Raw genomic sequence first — 15190 nt, forward strand, 5'->3', positions numbered from 1 at the left:
CCCCCCCCGGGTCCCAAAAACCCTAAACGCAAGGGGGGGGGGGGGGGGGGGGGGGGGACAGCAGCAAAGCCCCAAAAAACCAGCTGGGAGACATTTCAAACTCCCCAAGCAGGCCCATAGCCAGGATTCTAGAAGAAGAAGAAGAGAGAAGAGATTGGATTTATACCCCCGCCCTTCACTACCCAGAGGAGTCTCAGAGCGGCTGACAAACTCCTTTTTCCCTTCCCCTCCCCACCACAGACACCCTGTGAGGTAGGTGGGGCTGAGAGAGCTCTGACAGAAACTGCTCTTTTTTTCAAGAACCGCTTTTATCAGAACTATGGCTTGCCCAAGGTCATCCAGCCAGGTGCAAGCGGAGGAGTGGGGAATCAAACCCGGATTCTCCCAGATTAGAGTCCGCGCACTTAACCACGACACCAAACTGGCTCTTGGGGGGGGGCTTTAAATAAGTCAGGGGGCACTGAGCTCACAAAATAAAATTAAAAATTAAAAAACCCACTTTTGCCTGCCTACGCGGGGGAAGGGGAGGTGGTTGGGGAGTCTGCTGGGTGGCTCGGAGAGCTGGTAGTCCTCCAGGTGGCCCAGAGAGCCGAGGGGGTGTGGGCTGGATGGAATTGGGGGGAGGCTTGGCAGGACGTGGGGGGGCAGGCCCCGAAATGCCCCACTGTAGCTAGGGGCCTATGCCCAAGACAGCCGCAGCTGAGCCACGGGGGAGAGTTCTCCCTGCAGGATAAGCTGCTTTTGCTGGTTCTTTCGGACAGAGAGCCTGAAAAACATGCCGGCCGTGCCTGGTGAATGCAGAAGGTAGAGAGGAACTAAGCAAGGCTTTCAGCAATCAGGGAGCAGCATCGCAATGCTCCGCAAAGCTCTGTGAGAAACTGAATAAATTTTGTAAAGGAATCTCAAGAAAATCTGTTTAGCCTGGTTTAACTTCCCCGAGTCCGGAACGCCAGGCTCACTTGGTCTCGGTCCCATCCACTGTAACATGCACTGAAAGATCGACCCTTGCTTCCCTCCCCAACCCGTCTCCAGCGGCTGGAATCGCGTCATCGTGGAGAAGCCTTTCGGCAAGGACTTGGACAGTTCCAACAGGTTGTCGGATCACATCTCGGCGCTTTTTAGGGAAGACCAGATCTACCGCATCGACCACTACCTGGGCAAGGAGATGGTGCAGAACCTGATGGTGCTCAGGTACGGCGGGGAACTTGGGAAGTGGCGGGGGAACTAACCCTTAATTGAGTGTGGGGCGGGCTGTAGTCTTGGCAGGAGCATTGCTGGGTGGGGCACAACTGTGTTTTTTAAAGGGGGAGACCCGTTTCATTTGGCCGTCCAGTTATAGCGCCCGTGCCCTGCAATGCCTGACTCTGGCCATCTCCTCCATTCTGTGCAGGTTTGGGAACCGGATCTTCGGCCCCGTCTGGAACAGGGACAACATAGCCTGTGTCATTCTGACCTTCAAAGAGCCGTTTGGCACGGAGGGCCGTGGTGGCTACTTTGATGAGTTCGGCATTATCCGGTGAGAGATAGCTGGGGAAGGAATGTGGCTGCTTCTTGGTCTCTGTATGTGCAAAAATCATTGGTGTTTTTTTTTACCAGTGCTGTGAACCATACGTGTAGGGTTGGGGGTCCCAACAGACGCACACCAGGAAACTGTTAGGTACATCAGGCACGGACGCTAGAGTCGTTAGTGAAAATAAAGTTCTTTATCTAAATCTATTAAGAAAGGGGGAAAGGGGAAAGTTCTAATAAAATAACGAAGTCCTAAATCACATATTTATACAGCAAAGCAGGCTAATACATACCACAAGTCTCTACGAGGAAGAAGGTAAAAGCTTAGGGGGCGAGGCTGCTGAGCAAGCAACCACTCTTCTAGAACCGTAACAGGAAGACGCTCAGGCTCATTAGCCAACGGAAAACCATCCAACCAGTTTCTCAAGCACACCATTTGGCATACAGGATTGGCTCTTAGCCAGGTTGCACTTATTTATTGATTTTATTGATTTTTATCCCACCTTCCCAGCCTAGGCTGGCTCAGGGCGGCTTACAAACAGAATAAAAGCTCCAGTAATCCACAAGCCAGTTTGGTGTAGTGGTTAAGAGTGCAGACTCTAATCTGGGAGAACCGGGTTTAATTCCCCACTCCTCCACTTGCACCTGGCTGGATGACCTTGGGCAAGACGTAGTTCTGATAAGAGCCGTTTCTGTCAGAGCTCTCTCAGCCCCACCTACCTCACAGGGGTGTCTGTTGTGGGGAGGGAAAGGGAAAGAAGTTTGTAAGCTGCTCTGAGACACCTTTGGGTAGTGAAGGGCAGGGTATAAATCCAATATCATCATCATCATCATCATCATCCTTCTTCTTCTTCTTCTTCTTCTTCTTCTTCTTCTTCTTCTTCTTCTTCTTCACAATTTGTTACATAATACCATTCCTAATAAATAATAATACAGTGATATAAAACAGTGTTAAAATCAGACATAATATTAAAGTGCTAGCAATTCCACATGTGTCAGGTCTCTAGTAGAATCGTAACAAATATGTCAACCCTGTGATGACTGAAATGTACATCTTGCCCTATCCCAACAGAAACACGGTTGTTAAGAACAGGACACTGGTGGCTACCAGCGTAATAACAGTCTTCAGTTATATCTGAGGAGATACAATCACTGTTTTAGCAGTCTTTCTTTGTCATTCAGATTTAAACATGGAGAACAGCTAGTTAATTAACTACTGTAGCGCTCAGCGGACAAAAACAATAGAGACAGACCTGGCCTCAAATTAATCTTAGTCGGCGACGACAGCAACAGTTTGTGTTGCTTTGGTCTTTCCCCCTCTTTCGGGTCCTTTTTTCTGTCCGCCTGAACCCAGCTGAATCTTTTGATGCCCCAGTCATTCTCAACATTCCTTTCCCTCGGCCCAGAGGACATTACGCTGGCAGCAGAAAAAAACAGAGGGAACCTGATGGCCCAGTTGGTGAGAGAGGCTCAAATAGTGGGGCGTTGTGTTCTTAATGATTGGTGTCGAAATAAGGAGGCAGCGTGGCTTTCAGACGGGAGCGCAGGGCCTGTCAGTCAGAGATGTTCCACCATGCTTTTGATTGAGGGCAGCAATGGTTGGTTGGTTGGTTGGTTGCACTGGCCGGCACCTTTTCCCTCTCTGCCCTATATATATTTTGCTTAAGTTTCCATCTCTCCCTCCCACCAAATGGCCGGGAACAGAAAACTGTAAATTGCCATCTGGGATCTTTTATTCTGCTTTTATCTCTTATTAACTGTATATGCAGGGGTCCTTTTGTAGAAAAAGAGATGCAGGAGCTCATTAGTATAACTCATTTGCATAACTCATTTGCATGTGCCACGCCCCCTGACATCACCGGAAGCGTGTCAGAAGGCAACACCCACCGCTCAGGCTCCACTGCAGATCTGTCCTCGCAGAGGAGGGAGAGCTGGTACCTGAATAAAACTTGGTCTTAAAGGTGCCACTGGACTGTTTTTTGGGGGGGCTCTGCAGCTTACCTGGCTGCTTCTTGCTCTGACTGAGGGTTGCTGGGAGCAGGGGGTGGTGCTTATTGCATGTGCCCGCCCCCTGGGCTCTTTACTGCCGGAGCTCCGCTCCTGTGCGCTCCTGCAGGAAATAACCCCTGTGTATATGGATATTTTAAAATCTGCGTTTTGTGTTATGGCATTTTGTCTTTTGTACATCGACCGGGATAGGGCGGTTTAATAAATCGAAATAATAATAACAATAATAGAACACATGAAGCTGCCTTATACTGAATCAGACCTTCATCCATCGAAGTCAGCATCGTCTGTTCATACTGGCAATCGGCTCTCCAGGGTCTCAGGCGGAGGTCCTTCACATCACCTCCTGCCTAGTCCTTTTAGCTGGAAGTGCCGGGGATTGAACCTGGAGACTTCTGCATGTCAAGCAGATGCTCTACCACTGAGCCACAGCCCCTCCAATTATTTCTCTGTCTGGAGCGACACTGAATACAACTCCCCCCCCCCCCCGTTCCTCCCCCACAAAAACCCTGGAGGGAGGTAAAGGTAAAGGTTCCCCTTGCTCAAAAGCCAGTCGAATCCGACTCTAGGGTTGCGGTGCTCATCTCCATTTCAAAGCTGAAGAGCCAGCGCTGTCCGAAGACGTTTCCGTGGTCATGTGGCCGGCATGACTAAACACCAAGGCGCACGGAACGCTGTTCCCTTCCCACCGAAGCGGTACCTATTTATCTACTTGCAATGTCTTGCTTTCGAACGGCTAGGTTGGCAGGAGCTGGAACTAGAGACGGGAGCTCACTCAGTCATCCAGCACACTCGGGTCTCGAACTGCTGAACTACTGGCCTTCCACAGCCTGCAGTTCAGTGTCTTAACCACTTGAGCCACCGCAGCTCAAGTGGAGTGGATTAGGGCAGCCTAAAACACTGGCCTGGATTGAAGGAATCATAGACTCCCAGAGTGGGAAGCGGCCACACAGGCCACCTAGTCCAACTTCCTGCTCAATGCAGGATCAGCCTAGAGCATCCCCGACAAGTGTTTGTCCAGCTGCTGCTGAAAGACTGCTGGTGAGGGGGAGCTCACCACCTCCCTAGGCAGCTGATTCCACTGTTGCAGAACTCTCAACTGTAAAAAAGTTTTCCCCTAAGATCCAGCCGGTACCTTCCCGCCCTTAATTTCAACCCATTCTTGCGAGTCCTCTCCTCTGCTGCCAACAGGAACAGCTCCCTGCCCTCCTCTCAGTGACTAATCCTTAAAGAGAGCAATCCTGTCCCCCCTCAATCTCCTATTCTCCAGACTGAACATCCCCAAGTCCCCCCTCAGCCTTTCCTCATAGGGCTTGGTCTCCAGTCCCCCGATCATCCTTGTCGCTCTCCTCTGCACCCGCTCCATTCTGTCCACATCCTTTTTGACGGGAGGCCTCCAGAACGGCACACAAGACTCCCGGTGTGGCCTGAGTAATGCAGTGTACAGGGACAGAGTTGTCACAACACCACTTCCCTCCTTTTCCTCCAGACATGAGACTGTACCCGTAAACGCAAAGCTAACAACTTAAAACATCCCAATACCCATAACACCGCTAGTAACTATCTCTCTCTATACACACACACACACACACACACAGAGTTGTTGTTTTTTTAAAAAAAGAACAAACTGTACACATGAACCAGTGGGAATAACCGTGCAGACAGTGTCGAAGGCCCAAGTGTATCTCAGTTTATGTGACATAGTCCCGCAAATAACTTGGAGCGTGATGACTGGTACTGTATCGGTAACACTGATTTCCTGTTTCTGGAGCTGATGGTGTTTCTCAGTTGTATGGGAGTATCAGAAGGGTGACCTTGTCAATGTGGATGAAACCATCATTTCCCGAGTGGACTAGGGCAGTCTAAAACACTGGCCTGGATTGAAGGAATGGAGTCGTCACAACCCCACATGGGGCTGACACGTCTGATAACTGAGTCCTGCCGCTTTGCTAAACGGGGACTCCTCCGGTCTCTTTGCAGGGATGTAATGCAGAACCACCTTCTTCAGATGCTCTGCTTGGTGGCGATGGAGAAACCAGCCTCAACCAACTCCGATGACGTGCGAGACGAAAAGGTAGGAGCGAGTCTGGATCAGTGTGTCATCGACCTGGGTTAAAATCCTGGCTGATGATACTTGGTCAGGCGACCATTGCTGATCCTGAGTCATAGAATCAGAGAGTTGGAAGGGACCTCCAGGGTCATCTAGTCCCACCTCCTGCACAATGCAGGAAATTCACAAATACCACCCCTACACACCCCCAGTGACCCCTGTTCCATGCCCAGAAGATGGCGAAAAACCTCCAGGATCCTCGGCCAAACTGGCCAGGAGGAAAATGGCTTCTTGACTCCAAAGTGGCGATCAGCATTTCCCTAGGAGTGTAAGAAAGGGCCACAAGAACTAAGCACTGATGCAGCCTTTCCTGCCCTCCCTCTCGTGGTCTGCCTGAGTTCACAGAATCAGTGTCATAGCTCTCAATAAAACCAGGAAAGATACTGATCACACAACAGCTGGTGGTGCTGGTTCCCCATATCGACTGAGCGCCCTGCTTGTCAAGACTGCATTTCCCTTTAGCGAAGATAAATGTTTCTGCACAACTATCACTTCTGAGTATGCGCGTGCCATCAGTAGGTGTGTTGTGCCATACCGATGTGCTCTGGAAACCAGGATCAAGATGCTTATGCATATCATACATGATGACTATGCATGAGATATTTGTAGTTTGTCACACATATTAAGAAATATGTGCACCACTTCTGAATTGACTAGATGTAAGCTGTTTGTGGGGAGGGAAAAGCGGCGTGCTATAGAGATGGTCAGATTTCAGAGACTAAGCAGGGTTGCTACCTGGGAGAGAGACCACCAAGGAAGGCTCTGCAGAGGAAGGCGACGGCAAACCACCTCTGCTTCTCACTTGCCTGGAAAGCCCCTTGCTGGGGTGGCCAGAAGTTGGAAGCTAAGCAGGGTCAATACTTGGCTGGGAGATCCACCAAGGAAGGCTCTGCAGAGGAAGGCCATGGCAAACCACCTCTCCTTCTCACTCGCCTGGAAAGCCCCTTGCTGGGGTCACCAGAAGTTGGAAGCTAAGCAGGGTCAATACTTGGATGGGAGATCCACCAAGGACGGCTCTGCAGAGGAAGGCCATGGCAAACCACCTCTGCTTCTCACTCGCCTTGAAAGCCCCTTGCTGGGGTCACCAGAAGTCAGCTGCAACTTGACAACAGCTTACACACACACACAAGCTGTGCCGACACCTAGTTCCCAGCTCCTTTTCAGAAACTCCCTTCCCTGCTCATTAGCCTGAAATGCTGGAGCTGCTTTCCCCTGCTGCCTTAGCTTACTCCTCCAGGAGTAATGCCGGGCTAGTATAACCCCCTAGGCTCTTAGCCACATCAGCAGGGGTCAGCTGAACTCCCACCGATTAGGGAAACACCATGAGAGGGGAGAGCTAAGAGCTAAGTGTGCCCTCCTTTCCCAGTGCCTGCTTCCTCACCTCCCCCTCCCCTTTGGCTTTTTAAGGCAATTCTTAAGGCCCTGTATGTTAGGGCAGGGATTACTAGCACGGTGCCCGAGGGAACTGTGGCATCCCTCCCCTGGCATTTCCTGAGAGCCAGTTTGGTGTAGTGGTGAGGCGCGCGGACTCTAGTCTGGGAGAACCAGGTTTGATTCCCCACTCCTCCGCATGTGGCTGCTGGTGTGACCTTGGGTCAGTGACAACTTTTTTCAGAGCTGTTCTTTCAAGAGCAGTCCTCAAAGGAGCTCTCTCAGCCCCACCTACCTCTCAGGGTGACCGTTGTGGGGAGGGGAAGGGAAAGGAGATTGTAAGCCACTTTGAGACTCCGAGCGAAGGGCGGGTTATAAATCCAATCTCTTCTTCTTCTGACGCGTCTTTGACAAAGCATCTCTTCTGCCAAGCAAAGAGCCAATCCTGGCTTTCCTCATTTGGGCAGGAAGAGCATCAGAAGTAGCCAGGAACTTTATCATCTTTGGAATCTGCGAGGACCACACATCCGGAAATAACTGCCCCGAGTATAGGAGGATATTTTGGCCCGGAGCCTGCCAGCATCTCGTAATTAACACACACGCAGACACACCCCGTGGCAGCCGTTTCATGGTGGCCCTCAGTTACCCTTTCGCGACGTTCCAAAAGTACCTACTGGCTCAACGAGATTCGGGGATCCCTTAGCTAGGAGACACGAGCATGGATTCCCCACTGTGACTTGCTTGTCCTGTTGCGCCGCGAAGATCTCAGACACTGTCCGCTTGTTCCCGCCAGGTCAAAGTGCTCAAGTGTATCTCGGAGGTGAAGCCGGAGAACGTGGTCCTCGGTCAGTACGTGGGAGACCCGGCGGGCAAGGGGGAAGCCCAGAAGGGCTACCTGGACGATCCGACAGTGCCCCCTGGCTCCACCACCCCCACCTTCGCTGCTGCCGTGGTCTACGTGGACAATGAAAGATGGGACGGTGAGCACAGTGGCCGGGGAGGGGGAGACACCCTCCAGACACAGGTGTGTCGTGCCTGCTGTGGTGGTGGTGTGGGGCAAAAGGGGCCTAGCTATCTCCGAGACCGTCCCTCTCTCTCCTCCTCACCCTCCCCATCTAGGCGTGCCATTCATCCTGCGCTGCGGCAAAGCTCTGAACGAGCGCAAGGCGGAGGTGCGGCTGCAGTTCCGGGACGTGCCGGGCGACATCTTCCAGCGGCAGTGCAAGCGCAACGAGCTGGTGATCCGCGTGCAGCCCAACGAGGCCGTCTACACCAAGATGATGACCAAGAAGCCCGGCATGTTCTTCAACCCGGAAGAGTCAGAGCTCGACCTGACTTACGGCAACCGCTACAAGGTCCGGAGAGTCTTTCTGCTCTCTGTGTATTGTGGGAAGGGTATTCCTGGTTAAGGGCCAGTGGAGTCTCATGCTCGTAGCTGGCTAAGATGCTTATTTTTTGCAAGAAGCTGCACACCTGGTTCCGTGCCTTAGTTGCAGAATGTTGAGGTATGCGTTGAAGCCTGTAGGGCGGAGGTCGATACCAGTGTTCCCTCTAAGCTGAGTTAGTGTGAGCTAGCTCACAGATCTTCTTCGTGGTCTCTGTGCATCACACCCTTGGGATACACTGCGCCTGCGCTGAACCTTCTCGGTACCGATAGCTAGCAAAAAGGGATTTTCGCGCCTCTCCCAGGTCACGCGCCGGCTCCACTGCACATGACCAAGGAGGGGCACGCAGATCCCGCCAGTTCTCTTCTGACCGCCGCGCTGGTAGGACGCCTTCTGCCTCGGTCTGCTAAGTACCAAACTTTTTTTGCTAAACTTGCGTTTAGTTAGTTTCTCTTTCTTTATTTTTGTAGTTAGCATTTTTCTTTCGGTGTTTGTTCTTTATTTACGTTCCCCTCCCGCTGGCCTATGGCCCCGCGGTGGGGTTGTTTCAAACGGTGTAGGACTTGCGGCCTTAAAATATCCCCCACCGACGGGCACTCGCTTTGCCTCGTTTGTTTAGGGGAGTCGCACTGTGTCTCTAAGTGCAGACATTGCCGAAAGTTTTCGAACCAGACGAGAAAAAACAGGGCAGCTCGTCTACACTTGGCCCTGATGGAGAAGGCACTATCTCCACAGTCCTCTTCACCGTTGGACACGTCCGGGCACGCCTCGATGTCCACCTTGGCTGCGGACACTTGTCCTCCCGTTCCGGGATCATCGACGTCGACGGTCGCAATCGATGCTTCGGCACCGAAACGATCGACGCCGATAAAGGACCACCCCGTACCTTCCAAGATCCGGAAGCAGGGCAAAGACTCACAGCAGTCGAAGAAACCTAAAACGGACAAACCCAAAGTCCATAAGGTTTCGGCTAGTCAGGGTCGAGATCCCACGCAAGAACCTCACCCGATCGGTTCGGATCTCGACATCGACCTTACTCAACAGACAAATCAGTCGCAATCTGATATGTCGAGCCGTCAATCCTCTCATGCCTCCCCAGAACGTGGAGTCGAGGATCGGCACCGACCAACTTCTCCTCCCCTGACTTGGGATGAGAGGCAATGGCATTATTTGTACGGGAATCGATACCCATACCCTTGGGCACTCCCGATACCACCCCCACCTGAATGGGATCGTCAGTCGGTGTCATCCCGCATTTCGCGCTTTCAAGATCGACCATCGGTATCGAAGCAGTCGATACCGACGCATCCACCAGACCCGGTTGTGCCCCCGATTAACACACCGGCACCGTCTCAACCTGAATTACTCGAATCATCTCCAGAACCATCCAATGTATCCTCCGATTCAGATGGCTTTTCTGAACATATCGAGGATGTAGATGCACAGCCCACCTCGCAAGATGTGGAAGCGGATTTACCTATTTCTCCATCAGAGGATGTTAAGTCTTATGGAGATTTTATTCAACGCATGGCATTAGATCTATCTATGACTCCTACTCTCGTTGCCAGTTTTGTGGATGATAACGTTTTTGACATTATGCACTCTAACACTTCGCCCTCCGTGGCTCTACCAATGACAAAAGTTCTCTTGCAAACTACCAAGGACTTTTGGACTCGTCCAGCCTCCATTAATGTCTCTAATAAGCGTCTGGATCACATGTACAAGGTCCAGGAATCAGGGGCTGAGTTTTTATACACACATCCTAAGCCCAATTCTTTGGTCGTTTCCTCGTCCACGAAAGGAAAAGCGAGCCACTCTACTCCATCAGACAAAGAAGGAAAAAAGTTGGATTCGGTTGGTAGAAAATTCTACACTGTCGGTGCAATGGGCATTAAAACGGCGAACTATGCCGCCTGCATGGGCCGTTATCAATTCAATTTATGGAAGCGTTTGAATGATTTCCTCCCGCACGTGCCCAAAGAGTGCCAACCTCAGATTAAAAGGATTCAGAATGAAGGGATGGTCTTGGCTAGACACCAAATTAGTGCTGCCAAGCATTCCCTGGAATCCGCTAGTAAGACTCTAGCAACCTCTGTAGCGTTACGCAGACATGCCTGGCTCCGCTCTTCATCATTGCCATATGACACCAGATCCTCGGTGGAAGACCTTCCCTTTGAAGGTTCTGGATTGTTTAGCTCCACCACTGACACGGTTCTGCAGGAAATGGATAAGAGTATCAAGACGTCCAAGAGTTTGGGGATCTCCCCCACGACCAAATACTCGAAATCCAAGCAGTGGCCTAGGCAACCTTGGTCGACCAGGCAACCGTACAACAAATCACCTACGGATCAATGGCAAAGACCTCCCTCTCAGTCACGGTCTTTTCCCCCGAAAAATAAGGGACAATCGTCCGGTGCCTATAAGTCGAAATTCCCTAAGAATCCCAAACAGGGACTTTGACTTCAACCTTACTGCTCAGACTCGCCTTGCACCCTTCCTGCACGCATGGCTCGCCATTTCTACGGACAAATGGGTGCACTCTATAATAAGAGATGGCTATCTCATAGAGTTTTCTCTGACTCCCAAAATCTCCCGTTTTATCAGAACCCCGGCGTCTCCTGCCCTGCTACAGGAGGTACAATCGCTGACACAAAAAAACGCTATAGAGAAAGTCCCGATGGCGGATTGTTGCCGCGGGATTTATTCCAAATATTTCACGGTCCCCAAGAAGGACGGAGGACTTCGTCCAATCATGGACCTTCGTTTTCTCAATCGGTTCATCATTTACAGAAAGTTTCGCATGACCACGTTGCAAAGCATTTTACCACTCCTGTCTCCAGGGACTTGGATGGTCACTTTAGATCTCAAAGACGCTTATTTTCACGTCTCCATCCATCCTCGTCACAGAAAGTTCCTCAGATTCGCAGTCGGGGAGGACCATTACCAATTCAAAGCCCTTCCATTCGGGCTCTCTACCGCCCCCAGGGTTTTTACGAAGGTAATGGTGGTTGTCGTCGCTCATCTTCGCCTTCAGGGCATTCAGATCTTTCCGTATATAGACGACTGGTTGATGGTGGCAGATTCAAGAGAATGTCTCCTTCAGCACATCACCATCACATTGTCGGTCCTATCCTCCCTTGGAATTCTGGTGAATTTACAGAAATCCATGCTGCAACCTGCAACTCGCGTGCAGTTCATAGGAGCTGTCATAGACTCCCTAGCCACTCGGGCGTACCTTCCTCGCCAACGGGCAGATACCATTCGTCTGGAAATTCAACGTTTGTTCCAGTCCAACGTGACATCAGCGGTCCACATTCAGCGGATCTTGGGTCTCATGGCAGCCACCACTTCCGTGATCGAATATGCACGCCTTCGCATGCGCCCGTTGCAGCTGTGGTTTCTAAAGAAATTTCGCCCTTCCATCCATCCTCCGAGCCTTCAACTGGTAGTGCCTCCGCAGGTCCTCGTCTCCCTGCAGTGGTGGCTCGTGGACACCAATCTGTTGGCGGGTGCACCGTTCCAACCGATCGTTCCCGTAATGTCCATCACCACAGATGCCTCCCTGTGGGGTTGGGGTGCTCATACAGACGACACTTGTGTGGGTGCTCCATGGCAACCCCTTTGGAAGAGTCATCATATCAACTATCTGGAACTGCTGGCCGTAAAATTTGCCCTCAGATCCTTACTCAGACAGGTTGTAGGAAAAGCTGTGTTGATTTTTACGGACAACACAACTGCGATGGCTTATATCAATCGCCAGGGCGGGACCGTGTCCAGGTCCCTTTGCAGGCTAGCTATGGACATATGGGAAGAGTGCCTTCATTGGAACATCACTCTCCAAGCTGCCCATCTGCCAGGAACTTTGAACCAACAAGCGGATTTCCTGAGCAGAGGGGGAGCATCGGACCACGAATGGGAGTTGAACTCAAAGTATCTCCTTCCTCTTTTTCAACATCTGGGACATCCCCACATCGATGTTTTTGCAACTCGATTGAACAAGAAGTGTCCCAGGTTTTGCTCCAGAGCGGGGTTGGACCCTCTGTCAATGGGGGACGGTCTGTTGATGTCGTGGGCTCACGACTTTCTATACCTATTTCCTCCGATTCCGCTGCTCCACAGGGTGCTTGTGAAAATACAACAGGACAAGCCCCATTGTCTCCTGGTAGCCCCCTGGTGGCCTCGGCAGGTGTGGTTTCCGACACTGCTGCGGTTAGCCAAGGGATCCTTCGTACACTTCCCGCAGGAGTTGGATCTCCTCCAAGCTCAGGAAGGCCAGGTCCTTCACTACGATCCTCTGAGTCTCAAGTTGACTCTATGGGAAATACGCTTTCAGTGATGGATGACCGTATCAATGAGGTCCTGTTGAATTGTCGTAAACTGTCTACTAGGACGTCTTACGCAAAGAAGTGGGATTTATTCCTACAGTACTTGAGTTCTTCCAATTTACCTCCTCCGCCAGTGGATTTGAGGTCTATTTTTGCGTTTATTTTGTCCAGAATGGACTTGGGACTCAGTTTTTCTTCAGTTAAGGTGTATTTAGCTGCGGTGTCAGCTTTTCATCCATCTATTGATGGGTTTTCAGTTTTCTCGCATCCTCAGACGAAACAGTTTTGTAAAGGTCTTATTCGCCTGTACCCTCCCCGTCGTTCTCCGACTCCGGCCTGGGATTTGGCTTTAGTTTTGCGGTTTTTGATGGGAAAACCCTTCGAACCACTGGCCACTTGCTCTCTAAAGTTGTTATCGCTCAAGACTGCGTTTCTGGTGGCCATTACTTCTGCTCGTCGAGTCAGTGAGTTGTCCGCTTTAAGGTGTGATCCACCATACTTGATTTTTTCCCCTCATGGGGTGTCGTTGTCTTTGGACATCTCCTTCTTACCGAAAGTCGTTTCGGAGTTTCATCTACGTTCAGATATAGTTTTGCCGTCATTTTTCCCGTCTCCTGCCAATGAAGAGGAGCGGAAATTGCACTCTCTGGATGTTAAGAGGGCGTTGCTGTTCTATTTGGGCAGGACCAAGTCTTTTCGTCAGTCTCCAGCCTTGTTTGTTGCTCACAGTATGCCCTCTCTGGGGAAGAAGATCTCTTCCCAGACGCTGTCCAGGTGGATTGTGGAAGTAATCAAGCTATGTTACGCTTTGGCTAAGAGACCTCTTCCAGGTCAACTTCGCGCCCACTCTACAAGGGCGGTGGCGGCTTCCACAGCTTTCCTGAGAGGGATGCCATTGGAGGACATCTGCAACGCTGCGACTTGGGCTACTCCGCTCACCTTCGTGAAGCATTATGCCCTTGATGTCCGGTCTACTCGTCGTGTGGCGTTGGGTCGGTCTATTTTGCAGACGGCGCAGGTGTAGGGCCTCGGCCCCTCCTCCAGGTAAGAGTTATTGCTTGCTATTCTCCCAAGGGTGTGATGCACAGAGACCACGAAGAAGATAGACAGGTTGCTTACCTGTAACTGGTGATCTTCGAGTGGTCATCTGTGCATTCACACCACCCGCCCTCCTTCCCCTCTGCTCTCGGCCCTTCATCTTGTTTCTTTGAAGGCTGTTGGGCGGCGGTCAGAAGGAACTGGCGGGATCTGCGTGCCCCTCCTTGGTCATGCGCAGTGGAGCCGGCGCGTGACCTGGGAGAGGCGCGAAAATCCCTTTTTGCTAGCTATCGGTACCGAGAAGGTTCAGCGCAGGCGCAGTGTATCCCAAGGGTGTGAATGCACAGATGACCACTCGAAGATCACCAGTTACAGGTAAGCAACCTGTCTTTTTTTAGCCTCTGGCTCCCACATTTGTCTTAGCTCAGGGAGTATGGCTCCAGAGCAAACTAATTTATGCAGCAGCCAAATCGTTCGCTCACAACTTGAATGCCAGTGGCTCACAAAGCAGAATTTTTGCTTACAAGACTCCACAGCTTAGAGGGAGCGCTCCCCACTTTTTTGAGCTCCTGGGCGCCTTTGGAATTCTGACTCAGAATGGTGGAAGTAATCTCAAAATGGCTGCCGCGGGAGGTGGAGCCACATGCACAGAGGAAGCCCAAAGGCAGGGAAGAAGAGGGATAATTAAAAAATACACCATGAAAGGGGGGGAGGGGAGAGTGAGAGAGAACAAAGACAAACACTGTTGTGGCAGCTGCCACTCAAACAGTTTTATTTTAATCTGTATAGCTGATCAGATCTTCAGTGGCCAGTCAGAAACCCCGCTGGGCAAGAGCCCCCCACCTTGCCCCACCCTCTTTCTAACAGCACTGGGAGGGGGGTGCCAAGAAAGGGTTTTGGTGGGCACTGTGGTGCCCACGGGCGCCATGTTGGGGACCGGTGTTCCCTCTAAACTGAGTTAGTGTGAGCCAGCTCACAGTTTTTTAGCCTCCGGCTCAGACATTTTTTGTCTCAGCTCAGGAAGGGATGGCTCCAGAGCAACCTAGTTTTCGTAGAAAAAGAGCTAGGGGAACTCATTAGCATAACTCATTAGCATATGCCACACACCCTGACATCACCGGAAGTGTGTCATAAGGCCACACCCCCTGACATCACCGGAAGTGTGTCATAAGGCCACACCCCCTGACATCACCGGAAGTGTGTCATAAGGCCACACCCCCTGACATCACCGGAAGTGTGTCATAAGGCCACACACCCCACCCCCAACGGTCCCGGCCGCCGCCGCCGGCCTTGCAGCTCCACTGCCGAGCCCCATGAGGGGCCCGGCGGTGGACCTGCAAGGCTGGCGGGAGTGCAAGGAAGCCCCGCAAAGGCCCTCCCTGGCCCCAGGCAGGTAGGGGTGGGGAGAGGCAGGGAGGAAGCAACTTCCCCTCCCTCTTCTCCTG

The 15190-nt window shown here is 51.6% G+C and overlaps 1 protein-coding gene across 1 annotated transcript in view; it reads left to right on the plus strand.

Annotated features, from left to right (window-relative positions):
* The window catches only part of G6PD (glucose-6-phosphate dehydrogenase), a 67548-nt gene that overhangs the window by 42330 nt on the left and 10028 nt on the right, over window positions 1-15190 (plus strand). Inside the window, exons 6-10 of the mRNA XM_015410634.1 lie at window positions 1033-1191; window positions 1391-1516; window positions 5497-5590; window positions 7791-7977; window positions 8117-8352. Coding sequence (XP_015266120.1) covers window positions 1033-1191; window positions 1391-1516; window positions 5497-5590; window positions 7791-7977; window positions 8117-8352 — 802 coding nt within the window. The remainder of the gene's footprint in view (window positions 1-1032; window positions 1192-1390; window positions 1517-5496; window positions 5591-7790; window positions 7978-8116; window positions 8353-15190) is intronic.

Source organism: Gekko japonicus, unplaced genomic scaffold (assembly GCF_001447785.1).
Source record: "Gekko japonicus isolate JY-2015 unplaced genomic scaffold, Gekko_japonicus_V1.1 scaffold4273, whole genome shotgun sequence".
Lineage (NCBI taxonomy): Eukaryota > Metazoa > Chordata > Lepidosauria > Squamata > Gekkonidae > Gekko > Gekko japonicus.